Source organism: Dermacentor andersoni, chromosome 2 (genome assembly GCF_023375885.2).
Source record: "Dermacentor andersoni chromosome 2, qqDerAnde1_hic_scaffold, whole genome shotgun sequence".
In the NCBI taxonomy this organism is placed as follows: domain Eukaryota; kingdom Metazoa; phylum Arthropoda; class Arachnida; order Ixodida; family Ixodidae; genus Dermacentor; species Dermacentor andersoni.
In genome coordinates, this window is record NC_092815.1 from 54,671,565 (window position 1) to 54,691,876 (window position 20,312).

General features: G+C 44.6%; 1 protein-coding gene across 2 annotated transcripts in view; it reads left to right on the forward strand.

Annotated features, from left to right (window-relative positions):
* LOC126542274 (ankyrin repeat and IBR domain-containing protein 1-like) overlaps nucleotides 1-20,312 on the forward strand; it is a 106,035-nt gene that overhangs the window by 67,533 nt on the left and 18,190 nt on the right. Inside the window, exon 19 of one of the 2 annotated variants that reach the window (XM_050189275.2) lies at nucleotides 10,146-10,263. In XM_050189275.2, coding sequence (XP_050045232.1) covers nucleotides 10,146-10,263 — 118 coding nt within the window. Of the gene's footprint in view, nucleotides 1-126; nucleotides 395-10,145; nucleotides 10,264-20,312 lie in introns of those variants that run through there. The other variant, XM_055077148.1, reaches the window with a different exon arrangement.

A 20,312-nucleotide genomic window follows, 5' to 3' on the forward strand; every position in this document is an offset into this window, starting at 1 on the left:
ATAGGGGTGTGCGAGTATTAAAAATTTCTAGCATGAATAAAGTAGCCTTTACTATTTGATTTGTATTCAGTTTCGGAATTGACTATTCGAAATTGTCAAATATTTGTTTCTTTTAACTATGTAAAGGATGCCAGCATGTTGTGGGCTCAGAGCCGTGGCCAGCTGAGGCTCTCAGAGACGACACAGGATGCAAGAGCCATTTGAGAGACAACCTTTACCGCCTGAAGTCCTAGGCCAACTGGGGCTGCTCCTTGGTTGCCATGCCTCATGCTCCGGCCTCAGGCTGGCTGTGCGTGGCACGGGCGCATGAGCCAGGCCAGATGGTGATTATGGCTGCACAGCGACGCAGCCATGCCGCCGGCGTCCCCAAACTGTATTGGCGTGTCAAAGAAGAGAAAGAACAATGGAATTGAGGACTTTTCCGAACAATTCTGCTATAGGAGAGCTGAAGTTGACATGCAGAAGCACCAGTTGCTGACCTAATGCATGGGGCGGGTAACTTCTGATCAATAATGTTCAGTAATTCATTAAGAATGTGCCACCTTTAGGCAGACTGTGACGGCCACACTTTGATAGGGACAAAATGCAAAAATGGCTGTGTACTTGGATTTAGGTGCATGTTTAAGAACCCCAGGAGGTCAAAATTAATTAGCAGTGCCCCACTGTGGCATGCCTCGTATAGCCAAATCATGGTTTTGGCACGTAAAGCCTGTGAAATTAGTATTTTACTTTTAGGCAGCATGAATGCAAATATAGTTAAACCTCGATATAACGAAATTCAATATAACAAAATTCTCATTATAACAAAGTATTTAACTTTACTTAACCTATTGTTCATTGAACACCGTGTATTTAGAACCTCAATACAGTAAAACCTCGTTAAAGGAATACTAAAGGCTAATAGTAAGTTGACGTGGACTGTTTAAATACCATTCCAGAAACCTTGCAACGCTCGTTTTGTTAGAAGAAAAGACTTAGTTTACGAGAAAATTGCATCTGAAACGTCCAAATACCTTTCTCGAAATTCACATCTCCCGCCACCCAACCGTGGGAGTGGTGACATTGCATATGCCATCACTGCCCCTTGCTGCTGTTGGTGAGTGAAACGGCATCTGACAGATGGCGGTACCGAGCCAAGACAGATAAAGTCGGAGCGGCTGCACGCGGCGGATTCGCTGCTTCAGCTGCTTTTTGGCCAAGTGGCATAGACCATTTGGGCATCTCGCGACATCAAATGGAAGTTGAATTCTCTGCTACTTGCGATTTGTGTGAGTTTCGTGAGCCAGCAAAACCAGCGCAGCACTGTGCGATAACTACTGAAATGCGAAAGTGTGGGCGGCGCGCAGTCGAGAGAAAACGAAACTGTTCGACCGCCCGCGTCATTGTCAAGGATAATTTGAATGAGTTCCTTTGTCTAGACATGAAATACAACTGGACAAGCAGCATTTTATTTCATCTTATAATACAATACGAGGATGTTTTTTGCAATGAGTGGTTGACTACTAGTGACAGAATTTAACTGAGGAGTGCTTTCGTCATCGGGCAAGTGCTTGAATGTGCTAGGGGAGTCTCTAATCATGTCATGCATTTACCTCAATTTCTCGATTATTAAGGCTCTGTTTGCGATAATATTGACACATTAGAGATTCTCGAGCACTAATCTATCACTTTAGCTTGACTTAATATTTGCCTTTGGTGCCCCTTTAAGCCATACCCGCTTAAACAGTAAATTTTAAGTAGTAAAGTCATATCCCCGACTCCGGCCATTGAACATAATGTGTTTTTTATCTCTACAAACCGTACCAGCTTATTGCGTATGTATAGTTTAACACGTAATGCGTCCACTTTTCGTCACGTAAACACGGCTGTGCGTTGTCTCCATCGGGCAGCCCGGCAGAACAACAAGCCTCAGAGATCAGAACAACGATTTCCAAGCGCCCTGTGCGTTTGTGCGTGAAGCCACATCAACATCAACATCATTTCGGCGCCATGCCATAGAATAAAGAACCATGCCAGAGAGCGTTGTGGCATTGTGCAAACAAGGACTCCCATCGTGCCGAAGCTCGGATAAGAAAGACGTTGAGTGCTCAGCATAGAAGAAAAATTAGACATCGTTCGGGCTATCGAACGTGACACGAAGAAGTTGGTGCTGGCACGTGAGAGGGATCTACTATTAACTACAGTATGTGGCATTTAGAATGTGAAGAAGTTGCTTGGCAGTGCTGAATGTCCTGGGGGAGCGCTGCTTCGACCACGTTGAGATGTTGGCTACAAAATTCGACTCTTCACCATCGTTGCCTCTGTTGTTGCCAAAGTGTCGAGTAGTGACAGTGATGAGGATGACACAGAAAGCGACAGCACAGGTGATTCAGGTCCGACAGTGGCAGAAGCTGCACGTTAGGTCAGCCTCATGAATGCAATCGTCGTGATGAGAACAGCACCCCACAATGAAAAAGGCGCCCCTCGACTTCTGCAGCGCTACAGCCCGCATGCACGGAGAACATGCAACGCCAACGAGGAATCTGCCACATGAGTGTTTGCTGAGAAGAGGGAGCTGGCTGAAAAGCTGGCTCGCAGCTTCAGTAAGTTTGAGACCACTGTCGTCACTGCTAGGTCGCCGTGGCATCAAACGAAAATAACTCTCGTTTGCGCAAAGTGAACAAATACTCCATGTCTTTTTCCCCTTTCATCGCACTCTCTCTGAGTTCCGTTTTTGACAGGTAAGTGGATGATCTCATGCTATTTTGGTTTAGCAGTGCTACCGTTTAGTACGTACTTATTCCGAGCTCTGGACAACTTTGGTTTAATGAGGTTTTACTGTATAACGAAGTGTGTTTGTATGCTATTTCAATATAACGAAATTTCAGTGCCTCTGCAAACTAATATCAAGACAATAAATGGAAACTTCCGTGGACACAGATTGTCAAAATGGCTTTTCGCAAATGCACTTCTCAAATCACGTGCCGCGCGACAAGAGCGACCACCGAAGGGGAGCCACATGATGTTCCGTACAAAGTCCTACTGTGATAAGATCCTGTTGCACCCCGTGCGCTGTGTGCTTTAGGTCTGAGTGAAAGTGTGCGAGGGTGAGACTAGTAAAATGGTGGCTTCACGAGTGCTGCCTTCCCACGCGAGCAAAGGGAAAGAGGAGCGAGCTTGCAGTAACGCGATCAAGCACATGTGGGGGTTCAGAGTGGGGGACAAGTCGGCACACGTCTTGGTTTCTAGCATGCGTTTTGGTCGTGGCTACGCATGGCTTTAAGCATGGCTGAGCACATACACAGCTGCGCATCATGCTTTAGAGGTAATCTGCTGCGTGTGCTAAGAGTGGGCATACCGAGACAGCGTGGCATCATGTAAGCTATTTTCCCGCACCTTTAGTATTGGAGTTTGATAGTCTCGAGTTTCGGGGACCCGTTGGAGCGACCCGTTGGAGTGAGAGGCAGACGAAGCATGCGCTCTTCGCTGCTGTCGCTTTTCATGATGGCGTCGTCCAAGTACGGGTGATGCTATCTGCCGTTTGGGTGGATTGCGTGCTAAAGCGTGGCTGGCTTCGCTTAATTCGACCACTGATGTGAAGATATCGTCGACGCAGCATGAAACCATGTAATTCGGCGCTGACTCCCAAATTCATCAAAAGGAATTGTTTTGTCATTCAAATTTGCTTTTCTTGATTGCCCAATAACCCTTTCCATGTAAGAAAAATCGATAGGCAACTGTACTTGCATAAAAAGTCAAATTCCAATGCAAAATTTCGCTATAGTGAAGCAAGTTGCCAATTTTACTGACTTCGTTATATCGTAGTTTAACTGTATATTGTCTCGATTTAAGCAAAGTAATTCTTACCACGTTTCCATCTCTTTAGGACAATGTGCAATGCTGTAGTTTCACACTTCTCTCCTAGAATGAGCCTTTCCTCTTGCTGGCTATGAACATTTTGTTGCCCCTAGTATTACAGAGAAACAACCGGGCATGGCAGAGACACTTATTAATGCGACAACGTTAAGGGCCCCGCGTCACAGAAAATTCAGCGTCGGTGCCCGGCGTCCAGCATCCAGCATTATATGTCGCTTCGGCAAAAAGAATTTCGAACCAAATTTTGAAACACGCACACCCAACCACTCTTCTACCCCCAAAGTTGCTCATACCTTATCTTTAATTCTTTACAAAGTTATTCCTTGGAATTTTCACAATGGCAGTCCACAAACAAATGTAATAGAAAAAAAGCACTGACAGCACATATCTTTTATGTTAGCTCTTCTCAGGCTGAAATATTAAAAGTGTGAAACATTAACAGGAGATCGAACCGCAGGTTTCTGCCAGAAAGCATGCCTTCTTGCATAGCGTTCGCCATTAGCGTTTCCTGGTAAACATTACGGTTACATAAGCTGCAGATGCTGGAAAGCAGGAAAAGCAGTCGGGGGTTTTTGAATGTTGTCATTTTACACTCTTAAAGGCGAAGGTTAAGCATCCTCCAAATTTTCTTCCAGTGACAGTAACTTACATCAAGAGCTTCTTGCCCACAATCCAACTCGACACTACGCATATGAATACACTGACTACTGAGCACGTGAGCAAGAGAACAGATGTTTATGGTCACAGTCTTGAGATTCTAAACTGTTATTGGACGCCAAACCAAAGCATCTGGACATTATTAAGCTACTACCCCTTCTAGCAGCACTTAACACCTCACTGTACTGTCCTAATCCTCAGCGACTTTAAAAGTCGACACCCTTCTTGGTGATACCGTATTTACCCATGTAATGAACACACTTTTTTCCAATTATACCGAACAAAGTTGGGGGGTGCATTCATTATGCGGGGTAAATTTCACGAAGAGATTTCCGAAACAGCAAAAATGTAAAGGTAAGATGGTAATGATTCGGAACATGCATAAAATAACCTAACCTTGCAGTAAAAATACATGTTTATCATTTGCAAACTGAAAGTTCACTCCGCATTGGAACCACCCAACCTGCTCTTTAGGTCGCTGGCCGCTTTGTCCACATCGTAGTTTCACCATAGAATAAAGAACCAGTGCATCAGCTGCGCGAAGTCGGCGTGGCCTAGGCCGATCACGTGCACCTGTTTTGACAAGCATGCTGTGTGCATCTTTTTCCTCGACCGTCCTGCTCATTGGCATGTCAAAGTTTATTGGTGTCTGATCAACATTTCCATTTTGTGAGGCAGAAAAGCGAGCCACAGACATGCGAACTTGACACTATGCCCACTATGCCAAACAAGTGCCGGCTGCCCCTTCTTCACTTCGACTCTCCTGTGCGCCGCGTCTCAGCCGTGAATCCTGCGCACATGCTCTCCTATTACATTCCTAAACAAATCTACACCCTTTGGGCCATATCTTGCCACACAACGATAATGGTCATCTATTGCTTGCGTTTCCTTTCTTGAAAACGCTGCACTTGCTACTTTCCTGTTGAGAATGTTCTGTCATGCTCTTAACACACATGCCATTTGTGACTTGGAAGTACTGGGCTTGCAGTGTTAAAGAAAGGAAATGTGGACCAGACAGATGACGATTATTATTGTGCGGCAAGATATGACCCAAAGGGTGTAATTTTGTTTTAAGAGTGTATGTCATCATAAGGTGCATAAACTGCATGTGTTACAGAGAGCCAGTTGCGTTTTTTTTCTCCCTCAAATCTGTGAGGTGCCTTTACACCGGTACTGGCAAAAAGGATGCATTAAGCATGAAGTGCGCTTGCTTTAAACAGGTGTGCGAGAGTCAAAGATTGTAGTCTCTCCGAAAAACGACAGCACAAGCATTCGATTATGGGACTGCACAGTAGCAAAGTTGAGGGTGCATTCATTACGTGAGTTCATTCATTATGCGAGTAAATACGGTATTACCAAGCACCAGTGCTCAGCCGTAGGTTAGACATCTTCGTGTCAAATCACTAAGTCTCTCTCCTCAACAATGTTACCACTCCCACCAGATTGGGCAACTCACGGGAGAAGGACACAAACCTTGATCTCACTTGGTCAATCAGCCGCTACAACATTCAGTGGGAGAATACCCCAAACAATCCGGGAAACGACTACTCTATTACAGTCACTGGCCGATAAATTGGACACCGATAATCCGGACACGCTCAGTAATTCCGACAGCTTCGCGGCACTGCCAATGGCCCCATAGACTTTATGTGTAAAGATGGCCAATATTTCGGATAGCCACCACTTCTACATTCTATTATCTGGGCTCTGTCCGTGGTTGTAGCGTACGCCGACTCTGCTGACACTATCTCCTGTGGCAACCTCGACAAGACATCAAGTATGGCCTCTGAGATGTGACATCAAATATGGCCTCGGAGATTACACGTTAAATGGTAATCCTTGAGGCCTTACCTTGGTTGCAGCACTACGCCTCAGCGATTTAACTGAAATGCCAATCTTGCAAGCTTTGCCTGAATTGTAGGTTGCACCAACATTACGATCATCATAGCCTATTCTGGCAACCCCTTACATGGCCTGCTCTCGATGTTCTGTTTGTTGACTTTGCCTTTCGGACGCCATTCCGCTATTCTGTGCTTGTTTGTTTAGTTTGCATTCCAAACAGCGCTCTGCTGGCTCCAAGAAGTCTTTCTTGTGAACTTATCGACAGGCCGCGTCAGATGGCACCAATGGTGCCCTTGCAGTCCAAATAAGCCCGACTTCGCAACTGAAGAACCTCAACTGCCGCCTACCACGACAAGCTGAAATGTAGACATCACTGATGACGTGCTAGGCTGCGGTGTGCTGATTTTTGCTGCCGTTACATTTGAAGACTTTGCAGACATCAACAGCGCGGTTATGCTGAACTGAACAATGGAGCAAGTTCTCCCACCGTCACAGTCTCTCTAACTTGGATGATGATGATGATGATGATGATGATGGTGATGATGATGTGCCATGTGCTCTGGAGCCTTCACATGCGGACTCAGACCTTTGCAGTCCTTGCATTGGCGTACAGCGACAGCACAAAACTGGCGCAAATACAGGCATACTTGGTTGCATGTAAGCGGAAGTGCAGGCAGCAACGAATCAACCACTTATTTCTTGCACAGCGGCCTTAAAATGTAAATAAAATAATCTTTTTTGTATACATTCGATAGCTCAGACTTATTTATGTTCCCCATGGAATCCAAATTATCGGTCGTCGACTGTACTGACATCCGACTTCCCTTGCGTACACAAGGGTCAAGGTGGACATCGCGCCATAAACCCATCTTTCTCGTTGACTGAAACAAGGTGTGTCAACAACTCGAACTTGATGAAATCGATGAGAATACTAACCCCACAGAATGGACAAACAATGTGCTGCAGCTTGTGTCCCAACATGCTTCTCGCATTTTCGCCACAGAAGATCACCCACAGGTTGACACTCACCTCTTAGCCCTCTTGGAATGACGTCACAGACTAGTAAGCTGGTGGCGTCATGCAAAGAATAACAAGACGCTCCACCAACGTATTTGCACCCAACTCGGGAGAGCCAAGAGTACGCTGGGGACCTGCATCACAATGGTGGTGGTAGACACGCGAAGACCTCAACGGCCAGCTTCACACAACCAGAGTATGGCATATCTTTCGTACTCTCATGGGCCAAGCCAAACCAACACTCCAACTATATCAAATTCAGACCAGGTGCTCCACTGAAGAAATTATCCAAGAACTTCGAGATACATTCTATCTGGAGTTCAGCCCACCAGCACTAGCACCACTTCCGTAATCACCGACCAAGCCAGAAGGGATTGACTCCGCATTTGCAGTCCAGGAGCTGCTGTTTGCACTCATGCAGCTCTGACGCAATACAACTCTGGGTCTGGATCAGATAAGATATACCATGCTCCACGACTTGCCCAGAAACCATCAGAAGCACTTTCTACATCTCATTAATACTTTCCTGTCTACGTCTATACCTAATGATAACATACAATCGATTGTTTCAACTTCAAATTTTGTCATGCTCAGAGTGCTTCTGGGCAGCTAACACTATACAGCGCCTAAAAAAAGAACTGTTTTTCTAGTTTCGCTTTCGTGCTTGTTTTTTTCACCTCAGGGGTATTTAAAGCACCTTTTAGCTGCGTGTGATGAGCGCCCGTAGCTTTCTACATGGCGTCGTCGTCACGCACAGCTGCCCTTACGAAATGGTGAATTTCCATGGATTCAGATGAGTCTGGGTCAGAATTTTCTGATGCTGCTAGCAGCATCAACTCAGAAAAAGATTTGATTTATCTGACTTTAGCACGGACGGCGAAAGTGCGTCGAATAGCCTCAGAATATCGACAGGTATCCGGCAATAAGTTTTGTTATCTACTCCGAACCATTGCCGCATGAGTGGCTGCTTGAGGCACCTTGCGCGTATTCATGGGCTTCTTTCTCACTTCGAAAAACTCTTTTATGTAGCTCATAGTGAGCAGCAGAAAGCTGTATCAGAAGTTTTTCATATCGCTCTACAATGTTCTCGTTGACATTTTCCATTTAATTGTAATATTTGAGAAGTCGATTAAGGGAGACTAATTATCTAATTAGGCCGGATCAAAAAAAATATTTTGAGTATCTCCAAGCGACAACAAGTAACATTACCTTGGTTCTGTCCAGTTACGTGGCATTCACATATTTTTTAACTCGGGCTAAAGTTAGCTGGGACACCCTGTATGTACAGTGCTCACGGAATGAAACGCGTCAATTTAGGGCTAACTAATGCCATACTTTCGTGTCCACCGGCTGCAGTTCGTGTCACATCGACGTAACTTTGGTGCGTACACTTAGAGCGGAGTCCGAGTCACCTTTGGTGACCAGATTCATAGCGACATGACATGGTACTCTCAAGTTCTCTGCACATATGCTGGGTTCTACCAAATACTCGCTGTCGCGTCCGTGAGCACTGTACATCTGTTAACATGATGTTTCCTTTTTTTTTTTAATACAGTCACTGTAATGGTGCGCCAGATAATTGAAAGCTGTTGTTTCTCATTTACAGCCTTCTAATTTGACCGGACGTCAATTTGCGAACAATATTACATGTACCTAACCATATCTTTAATTGTCAACGTGTGTACATGCATTTAAATTTGTGTGTAATTAAGCCGCACAAATAATCTGAAAAGATGCTTTTTTCCACTGAGGAGACTCCACAAACACTTGATATTTCACTGTGCTTAAATATGATGTTTGATTTGATGAGGAAATCTCACTATTTGAACAATCCTTCTATAGTTAATAAAAAAATATATTTCTTTTGTTAGACATTGGGGAAAATTGCTTGTATAGTAGTAACCATTTTTCTTTTGTTTAAATGCCCAATGACCTGAAAAAGAAAAGTTGTTTCAGATGAGTTAGTGGCTTCTAGGCTGAGAGGTTGGTGGGTAATCGTGTGCATCTCCTCACATTTTTACCTGCCTTTGTTCTTTATCTGTAATTCAACATTCCAACTCGAAATATGCAGTAAATGCCTGCTGCTAGGATTGACATGTGGAGTGGGATTCCTTTTCCACGAGCTAAAAGCAGGAAGCATTGTGGAAATTTTCACCAGCAGATGTGCTGTGTATGCAAAAGGCTGCATGAACCACACTATGGCGACAAAGTGGCGTTGTTGTCTTTGTCTGAACAGAATTCTAGCCACCTTGTTCAGGCCATTTTGCACAAGTATTGGCACGGTGGTGTTGCCTTCCACATGAGATTCCTTTGTTCTTAGTCTCACCAGGGCACTGCCTTGCTGTTAATTTGTTGTAAAGTTGTAAAGAATTCTACCATGTTGTCATAGTCATAGTGTCTATTGGTGCATCACAACAGACTAGGAAAGTAGCCGGGGTTTCAAGGTGTGGAAAGAAAAAGGTATGCGATCCTTTAAGTGAAGTTGGAACTGTATTCCTAGAAGTGCAAGCTTCGTAATTCTCAAAGTATTATCTATCCTAGGTGTGCTATACAAGAAGAAAAAAAAAAACGAAACTACGCACCAAAAGTAAAGCAGTTATACTGAACTTAATTATTACACACTGTGTCCTTCTGGAACCAGTTCAACCATAGCCTGTACAACTGCACTAATCTTTCAGCTGTCCAACTTTGCAGCATGAGGAATCTGGTTACATTGTGTTAGTATCCCTCTAACTTCTGTGTATATAATGAGCCCATGTTTTCTGTGTTTGCAGAGCTTCAGCAAGGACGTCATGAGATTGATTTCTCAATGGATCTGATGATCGCATTAGAGCTGTCAAGAATGCAGATGATTGAAGACCAGCGTCGCTTCGAATGTGGCTGTAATTCCGAGTAAGTTGGAAAGAATTACATCTTTTGCTCTCTTCTCGTTTCTAGCCGCTTATTAATCGAACAAAATTGGACATCAGCTTTAAGACCATCTTAATGCACTTTAATCCAAGCAAATGTTGTAGAATGCAACTGGAAATTCTGCACTATGATTTTGCTTTATGCCTTGTAATGTGGCTGTGTTAATGTTGCATTTAGAATTAACTTTAAGGCAGAGTTCTCCCCAGAACTTTTTGAGCAGTGGACATCTTGCAACCGGTAAGGGGGTGGAGGGGTGCATTACAGTCGAAGCCGGATATATCGAATCTGAAGGGGATCACAAAAAGTTCAATATATAGGTAATTCCATATATAAAATAATAGGCCCTGAGGCAAACGGCAGCTTACCAATTAGTATGTCTGAGGGCCGCTAAGTTACTGCACACGACTAGGGAACAAAAAAAGCAAGTACGCATTACTTACGTGCAAAAACGTTGCTGATCCTGCTTTGCTTCTTCTGCAAAATGTAATTGAAGACGCTATATTAGATCTTGTCAAGACTGTCGAGGTGTGAAACCCCTGTGCCTTCCTTAAAAAAAAATTAAAATATGGGGTTTTACGCACCAAAACCACTTTCTGATTATGAGGCACGCCGTAGTGGAGGACTCCGGAAATTTCGACCACTTGGGGTTCTTTTAACGTGCACCTAAATCTAAGTACACGGGTGTTTTCGCGTTTCGCCCCCATCGGAATGCAACCCCCGTGGCCGGGATTTGATCCTGCGACCTCGTGCTCAGCAGCCTAACACCATAGCCACTGAGCAACCATGGCGGGTTGTGCCTTCCTTACTGCTTCAGACTGCACACACAAGGGGCAAGAAGTGCAGATTGTGACAGCAAGTTAGTAGACAGTTATTTGATGTAAAGATAGTAGTCTTATCTTGCTCGATGACCGTGGAAAGTCGCTGTCAAAACATTGGAGTGAGGAAGCGCGGCTGCAGCAGCAAGTGATTGACCTTCGTGCTGTCTCTCTCTTCAGCGCTAACTAAACATCAAAAGCGCAGTGCATACGAAGTTACCGGCACTGGGCACACTTTGTCCACATCGCAGATTGCTTTCAAGACGCAGCGGCCGCGCAGCCGCACCGTAAGCAGTACCTCTGTACTTTCCCCAGTGTGCAATTCATTTCTCCACCTTCAGGTGCCAGAAGACCTCGTAGTGCAAGAGGAAGTGCACTTTGAGGTCATCGGCGTGACGTCGCATTTGATACACCGAATGTGCTGGTGAACGTACATTCTGTGCATGCGTGCACCAGCCCTATACATTTGTGTGGGATCTTCAAGGGGATATTATATGACATGCGCAAAACACAGACAACAGCGCCTGTCGCCGAGGCTGTGAAGCGTAGGCGGGCTCGGGCGAGCGCTGTTCCTATCTGCACCCAGGCACGTACCCAGGATTTTTTTTTTTTTTTTCTGGGGGAAGTTTGTTTCGGGGGAAATGTTACCCAAGGTAACTTTTCTATACAGATGAGGGGGGGTGGCGGTACCTATACTAGCACAAATGGGAATAACGCCCACCACTTGCCATAAAGATGCGTAAACCCAAGAAAGAGAAATGAAATAAGGTGTATTTCACAGGTACGCTTGTGAGATACACCTCTCCTTTACTTGGAAAACAAGGAACCACGTCAAATGGATTTGCGCAAAAAAGAAGTACAGGAAGAACACTGCCAAGAATAACTAAACAAGCAAAAGCGTAAAATAAAGATTACTATAGTAGAATACAACTTAAAAAAAAAGAAACAGCAGTTGGCAACCAAGGCAAACGGACTGCGCAAGGTTGTGTTGTTACTCCGCCAGCCAATCGGAGAAGCAAACAAAATAGTTGTCATGTGGCCTTTTCAAAATGGCCTCGTACTTGATACCTCCGGAGCGTCTACTGTTCTTCAAGAGTCTTTTCATCAGCGGAAGCAATGAGGTGTGCAACAGACATGGACAAAGTGTACGGAGTCTGAGCATTTCACTCTTTAAAAGTCTGCGGTGCAGTTCATTTCACTGCTGAACCCGTCTTACTCGTGAAACTTGACAATAAATAGTTGCAGCGAAGCGAGTATATTATTTCAGTTCAATAAAGAATTAGGGTTTTGCAATTCTGCTATAGTAAGCAAGAGAAAACGTATGAAATTACGCACCACGCAGCCTTTCGGAAAAACAGTGGCTGGCGGTTATGAGGGCGTGGGCAGGGCTTCACTGCAGACTGAAGTTGTATCCGACTATAGTAGCGTTTTTTTAATTAGCTCTGGAATAATTATAGAGAAATATATAATTGGGGAACAATCGCAGGTTCTTTTGGATCCCTTGTTTACTGCTCTTCCAAGTTAATTGCCACAACAGACTCATATTGTTACTTGGGAAGTTGCATAACGATGCGTGGCCACCAGTCCCGTACAACCACGTACAGTGCAGGACGCTGTGGTTCTGGATGTACTGCGCCCACCGTGGAAGGTTAGAAAAACACCCACATAAGCATAGTAGAGAAGTGGCTATGTCAGGCAGCTCGAATGATAACTGTAGAAGCGTCATTCAAAACACATGGAATTGTTCTCCCCTTCTGGCGGCATTTTCACTACTTGCTTTTTAAATAAAAAGATGTTGATTCATAAATATTTTCATAAACAACGCTTTGCCTTCCTGTTTGGCTGTTGCCTTGGCTCTCTCCCTTAGTAGATCGCTTAATTTCTCAACTCCCTGCGACCCTTGTTTTCAGTTGTCAATTTTGCACAAAAAGTGCTGTACAATTAGGGAAAAACCAGACAAGGTAACGGTTGCCAGTCATATTGCTTATGAGTTTAAAGGGACCCTGAAACGATTTTGACGATTTTCTACAAACGTACTGAGTCGTTAGAGTAGGTCCTTCTGATCATTAATTGACACATCTAAGTGCTCCGCGTAAAGCGTGTAATTTAATATAAGGTTTAAAAATGCACATCGCTGCCGATCGGAGCACGCTGCTCGGCGGAATTTTAAGCCGCCCCTACCCATATGACGAAAATCACCCATATGACGTCAGTGGGGCGAGCTATCCGATTGGCTGACCAGGGTGCGTGATCAATAATTTTTCCAACTTTATGGTAAACAAATGATCTTCGTAATAGTTGGAATGTTAGTTCATTTGTTTTTATAAACAGAAAGTAACATAAAGAGAATGCACAAGAACGACTTTTCAATACAATTAAGCACTTCCGGCACACAGCAAGTGTCGTCTGCTTGTGTTACAACGTACTCCATTTTGACGAGAGCTCCGCGGTCAGAGTCGGTCTCAGTCTTTTCGCGAGCACTATGATTCGACTTTGTTGCTTTGTGGACTGCAAACGTAGCGACTGGCAATATGTCAAGCTGCGACATCGCGTCCCTCTGCAAGGCAGCATACGAGCGAGCTGGCTGCTGCGCATCGGACTGCCGCTATCCGATCGGCGCCAGGGTTTGCGCATTTGTGGCCGTCACTTTACACCGGAAAATTACTAATGCAATAGCGCTTCGCGAGTCCGGTATTAGGGCAAATGCAAGCGCAAGGGGACAGGGTCTGGCCGCTTGACTGTGCCGTAACGGGATGAGCCATGGGATGAGCAGAATCGCAAATGCGAATGGTCTGCACGGTGCAGCCACCTGGTGGCACAGAGCTCAACCATACACAGTAGCAGTAACGAAGTGTATTCTTCTTTGGCTGCTGGTGTGTATTTTTCGCAGGAGTGTAATCATCAACACTTTGTTTTTATAAATGTTTAAAATGTTTTACACTTGGTTAGAGCAATATTAGCGCTTTGTTTGGCTGGTTAAGCGCTGCGCCAACAAGTGGCTGGACCGTGCAGACCGATCAGGCCGCACGTACGTCTACGCTAAGGTTCCTTCATCAGCTTGAGTTTATGCCTCCAGTCATTTGCCGAAATGACCAGCTTGCTGTGGTTACCGGAATACCAGACACGTTCGGCGCTACGACAGAATGCTCGCAACGCACGCTGCTTCGATAGCTCTCGCTTGGGGTCGACGGCCAAGCGGCTAGCGGAGAGGTTTCACGCGGGCGGGGGCGGGCTCCAAAACAACCGGAAGTGGACGATGTGACGTTGCATCGTGACGCGAAACCAGTGAAGGCGGAGCTTAGCCCCGATCGCTCGGCGAACGAGTTGAGGAGGAAAAGCATGACTAAGGAGGAGGGTAACTTCTAATCGCTTGAAGCTCCATTAATACGTAACGCTTCACTTAAATTGTGGTGTGAATGTTCTACTTAAGCTGTACCCTACGCGTCTACAAAATTTGTCCGAACCGTTTCAGGGGCCCTTTAAGGGTGATTGCAGGGCTTGATGGTGGACGCTGTGTCGCATTATTTTATTTTTTCCTCCTTATCTAACCCATATCGAGAGCATATGTTTCTGAGGATCTGCCAGCGTCGCGGCGAACCGCCACTCGAGGAAGTAATGAAGCAAACGGAAAAGTTAAATTCAAGTGGTGTTTTTTCCGGCCGCAACTTGTTCTATGAGCATACAGACCAGCTGACCACGAACCAAATCCCTTTCCTGGTCCCTTGATCAGTCGAAACAAAGGTTGAACTAACGAAGCAACAGCGATGCGCGTGACTGTTGAATAGATGGTGACAACTGAATGCATCTCTAGTTAATTGCGCGGGCACCGAATTGATGAGAAAACTGGCCTTCACACCCCAAGAGATACCGATAAGTGCTGCCATCCAAAAGGAGGAAGAAAGGCAGCAATATGTTGACCGCCGAATAGCTGTCAAGTCTCAATATTGGTTTGGCAGTGCTTTAGGAATGTGTGAAGAGTGGTGGCGTGGGTGGGAGGGGGGGGGTATGCCTTTTAATTTTGAGGGGGTGCCCCCCCCATGTATGTGCCTGTCTGCGCTAATTTGCGTGCTGTCATTTTTGCATTCTTGATTGTGATTTAACACTTCTATCAGCCTTCAGCGATGTCTTGAAACAACTTTGCGTAGTTGGGTGCTTTAAGATGTACAAAAAATCGCCAGGCACCCACTTAGTTGCAGGTGCTGCTTCACTAGCAAGAGGGATGGCAGTGGTAGATTGGGGCTGTTCGACAGAGAAGATAAGCAATCGCACTTTGTTTACTGCAGTTTTAGAGTGATTACCATGGTTTTCTTTTTTTCCTTGATGTCGTTGCGCGTTTAGTGAACATTTCCACTTTAAACTTAGATTAGGTTATTAGATTATGGGGTTTTACTTACCAAAACCACGATCTGATTATGAGGCACATCGTAGTGGGGGACTCCGAAAATTTGGACCACCTGGGGTGTGCACTTAAATCTAATAGGTGCACCTAAATATGAGTACACGGGTGTTTTTGCATTTCGCCCCGAGCTAAATGCGGCCACCGTGGCCGGGATTAGGTCCCACACCCTCGTGCGTAGCAGCCCAACACCGTAGCCATTAAGCAACCTGTACAGGTCGTTTAAACTTGGTCGCCTCGTCTACAGTCCAGAAGATACAATAGACATTAGGCTGTTATTACTGATAAGACGGGATGCCCCCCTGAAAAAAAAAAGAAGAAAAGATGCGAAAAGCTAAGTCGAAGAATGCGTAGTGAAGCTGTAGAGAGAGAGAGAGAGAGAGAGGAAGGAAAGGCAGGGAGGTTAACCAGAGGCGAGCTTCCGGTTTTCTACCCTGCACTGGAGTGGGGCATACCTGTATAGGGTTTGTAAATATGACAAAAAGCGAGAGAATGAAGAAGAAAAGTAAAATAAAGAAGGAGAAAAAGAAGAAAACAGGTAACAGAAAAAGGCATTCCAATCACAGGCATTCACACAAGCTAGTCGATCTCAAGAAGCGCAGTAGCGCTTGCACGGCATTCTGATGTGATGTTAAGTCGCGTAGGTCTTGTAAAATTCTTTCTTCTGACAGAGGCTGGTCATTGAACTGGTTCAGCACAACGGAAAGCGATTGTTTCTGCACACTGTACTGCGGGCACTGGCATAGAACATGATGAATGGCGAACATGGCGAAGCTGCGATGTGCTCATTGTGTTTAGACGCTTTGAACAAAGGGCCCCGTATCGAAAAGCAGGTGATGGTGCCTTCAAAAAAGCGTCATGCAATCTCCCATGCGTTGCATAGAATCGGCTGTTGCTCTACCTATCGATGGCACTGAAATTCGACCTGTGGCCTAGATTGTTCAGTGTATGCTCGCCTTGGCTATCTGCATGTTGACTGTACAAGCTGGCGTCTGTGAGCATTAAAGGCTTTTTACCGGGCATTCCACCTCGTTTTGAATGGCTCCTAATATCACTTCGCGCTAATGGGAAATGTCTGAACTTCGAACCCTGATGTCTGCATCTAATGCAGATTCACTTTACCCCAGCTGTTTCATGCATTGTGGTCAATTCTGAAACCTTCATGTGTCCTTTTCTTTTTTTGCTTTCTTTACTTGCTAGTAGTGCTAGCGAGTGCTTGTTCTCTGTTTCTTCTTTTGCATGAAATGGGTCAATATATGTTAATGTTGCTTCACTGTAGTTGTCTCTGCTTTGAAAATGATTTCAATGTCGAACAAGGTTTACAAGAATTAGTTACTGCCATGCTTTCTATTTGCCTTCAAACTGTTAATATTGTGTTTCTAACTAATTAAAACGCGCTGCATTACCTATTCAGACTTGGGGAACTACAACAGGCGATACAACATGCGGTTTAATTCTGTATCTAGGTGCGAGGGTAATACTAGTAAAAATGGTGGTGACACTAAAAAATAACATAAAATATAAAAGCAATATGCTCTTGATTGACCAGGCAGGCAAATTTTCAGCTATGGCGTCTTCTAATATCTCTCTTACGTGCTCCCGTGAAACCATCAAAATGCTCTGCTTGTTTATCGACGGAACATGTGAAAGCCATGCTGTGCAGACAGTGGTAAAACGAAAGCATAAAAACAATCAACCCTTATTTATTGCCGGAGTCCTATATGTGCTATTTTGCTCAAGCTAATCGTGCTAGTTTACAAGCTTTGCTGTCGCTGGCTTGTCACGTGGCTGCACTTGTACGAACCATGCATTCGCAGGCGCGATGGCGCTCTCTCAACTTACTATAAACATCGGTTCATGGGCCGAAAAATTATGCCAGTAGCGAGCGGTCTAGGCATTGCAATGAAAGCGGCATATTGGTGATGAGCTCCACTTCGTAGGCAAGCTTGTTGATGCTCATCTGTGGCAAACACTTGGCGCGTAAGGAGACAATTTCCACAATTTCCTTGCGAACACTGACACTGCAGAAGTAACTACCTGGGACATGCACAAGTGGCAAATCACACGCACACACTTCAGTCATGCCTGCAGTGGAAGCAGGCGTCTCCGGTTTAAGGCCCGCCTGTGCTTCCAACGGCCACCCCTACACGGCTTTCAGTGGCGCCCCTATAGGCGCTGCGCATGGTGTATATACAATAATTCATTATATGTGGGTTCGGTATATCTGGGTTCGACTATACACACACAAATACACCCTTTCTTCTGATCTTTTCTTTCCCCCTTGCAAACCCCTTGTCAATGGGTTTGTATTTTGCATTTTGTATGCATTAACAAAATAAGTGCAACCCAGCAATGCAACCTACAGTAATGATGACCATGGATTGCTGCTGCCAAATTGCATGCAAAATGTGCACCAGTGATTTAAACTTGTGTCATCCAATAAGAGGGCTTCCTGTGAATACGTGGCAGCAGTAACAAATTGTGACGGTAGTTTTTTTCTCTTTTCACTCGCTTCTTTTGCTTCTATTTTTGCACAGCACCATACAGTGCTGTGGCTGTGTGAAGCTTCGATCTTTCATCTTTACGATGGTATCAAGATGGGATTGTTGTGTCCATGGAAATCTCCGCAATCTGCTGTCCGATGGCCCCTCCCAGTGTCTGCTTTTCTACCCGATATTTCTCGACAACACATTAGAAAAGTGGAATTTTTGCTTCTACTTCACATTTATTTCTAATGTAGCCCCACATGATAAAAAGATCACCTGAGGATTGTGGGAAAATAAAGGATCGGAAATTTTGACTGAATCGACCATTATAATTGCGAATTTGCCTCTGAATAGGGTGGGCGGTAAATTAGCAAATTTGCAGCATTTCCCCTGCCACCCACAGTGGGAAGAACCACGAAATAATAGATATGCAAAGCCTGCAAGTGAGGTTCTCCTCATAGTACACCTTATTAGTCGTCAAAGAAAACCAACAACGTCTTCTTCGTCTCCACACTTAACCTAAAAACCCGCGCTACTTCAACCTCGTCCCCACTGGCACATTACATACCCGAGGCAATATAGTTGTGCCAAATATAGTTGTGCCAAATATAGTTGTGCCATTTGCTTCCCCTTTAGAAAAGGTCATCGTCCCAATGATAGAGGCTTGGGAAACGGTGATAAGAAAACTGCACAGTCTCGTCAGTCTTCATAGTATGGCTTCATACGAAGCAAATACCTCGTACCGTACAAATACGGAGAAAATTTCAGAACTGCTCATACCACTGTGAGGCATTCTTTTTCAGTGGTGGAGTAGTTAGCCTCAGCTCAGGATAGTGTCCTACTGGTGTAAGCGATCACCTTTTTACTGTCGTCCTGCCATTGTTTGAGCACCGCCCTTAGACCGACATTACTAGAGACCGACATTACTAGGCTATTATCACATGACCTTGATGCATGGTGCAAAGTGTACGTTAGGGAGGGATGGGGGTACAGGTGAGCACGCGTCCCCCTCTTTGGCACGCCCATTTGCAAGTGGCTTCGTGTGTGCTCTTAAGAGGAAGCTTTAGCTCGGGCCCAAATCTGACATGGCCTATTCAAGTACATGTAAAACGCAATAACGTCTTTCTCAGATAACCCATGGACTGATTTGAATGAAATTTGTCGCATTTGAGAGCGAAAGTTAAATTCTAGTGACTGTTCGAAGTGTAATTTTGATTTAGGGCCTGAATTTTGTTAAAAAGATTTTGAAATATTCAAAAGTTTAAAAACAATAGAAGCACGAAGTTTACAAATTGATAGCTTTGCATCAAGAACGGATATCGCGGTTCTGTAAACAGCATTTACTAGATCATTGAAAATGGACAAATTTCGTACATCATTTTATATCTTGGTGAATTGGTTAAGTTGTGTACAACGGTTCTGCAAAATCTGAGTTTCCATATTACTAAATTTTTTTAGGTTCATGTGTAACATATCAATTTTGTCCGCTTTACATGTACTATTAGATGCAATTCACATAATTGTGATATCATTTTTTATTGCTGGGTTACAGAGTTGCAAACTTAATAGTTTCATTTTCTGAAAATTTTCGATTTTTGCCACTTTTTAATAAAAAATTGATGACCTAATTAGAAACCAACAGTGACTAGGCTTTAAGTTTTTCTTTTAAGTGCAACAAACCTTGCCAAATTTGATGCAGTGGTTGCCGAGAAAACGAATTCTCCTTTTACATGTATTTAGATAGGAGCACACGAGCTAAAGCTTCCTCTTAACATTTGTTGCCCTGAACTCACGTCACTAGCCGAGCAGCTGTTTTTGTCCACGTGTACACCGTAGCTGCCGTATCGCATTCTCACTCGCAACAAAGAGAGCATGTGGTTTCGACTGACAGCATTTTTGCCATTGTGCCAAAAATGCTTTCGTTCTTCTACTCCAATGTGTCCGATGTAGAGATGTGCTAAATCTTGTGAGGATGATGTATCACCAAAAGTGATCGCTTGAAATTATCCCCCCCGAATACAACTCACCTCTGATGTTTGTGCGCCATTGCGGCTGATCTTGACATTTAGCATTAGGCAATAAACAGCAAAGCAACAAAGCGCGTCTCAGGCCATTTGGGCCGCATCAGCCTGACACGCGTTGGTGTTTTGTGCTGCAACAGTTAGCGTAATGTTTTGCATTATGTAGATGTCAACTACTGTTGGGTCTGGGGTCTGTCAAGTTTTTTTTTAACATGTGGCATGGCTCGACATTCCCAGAAAGCATATGTTATTAGGGTATGCTCCACGTTGAGCTTTGGGGGTGTGCCTTGTAAAAATAGTGCTTCTACTTTCC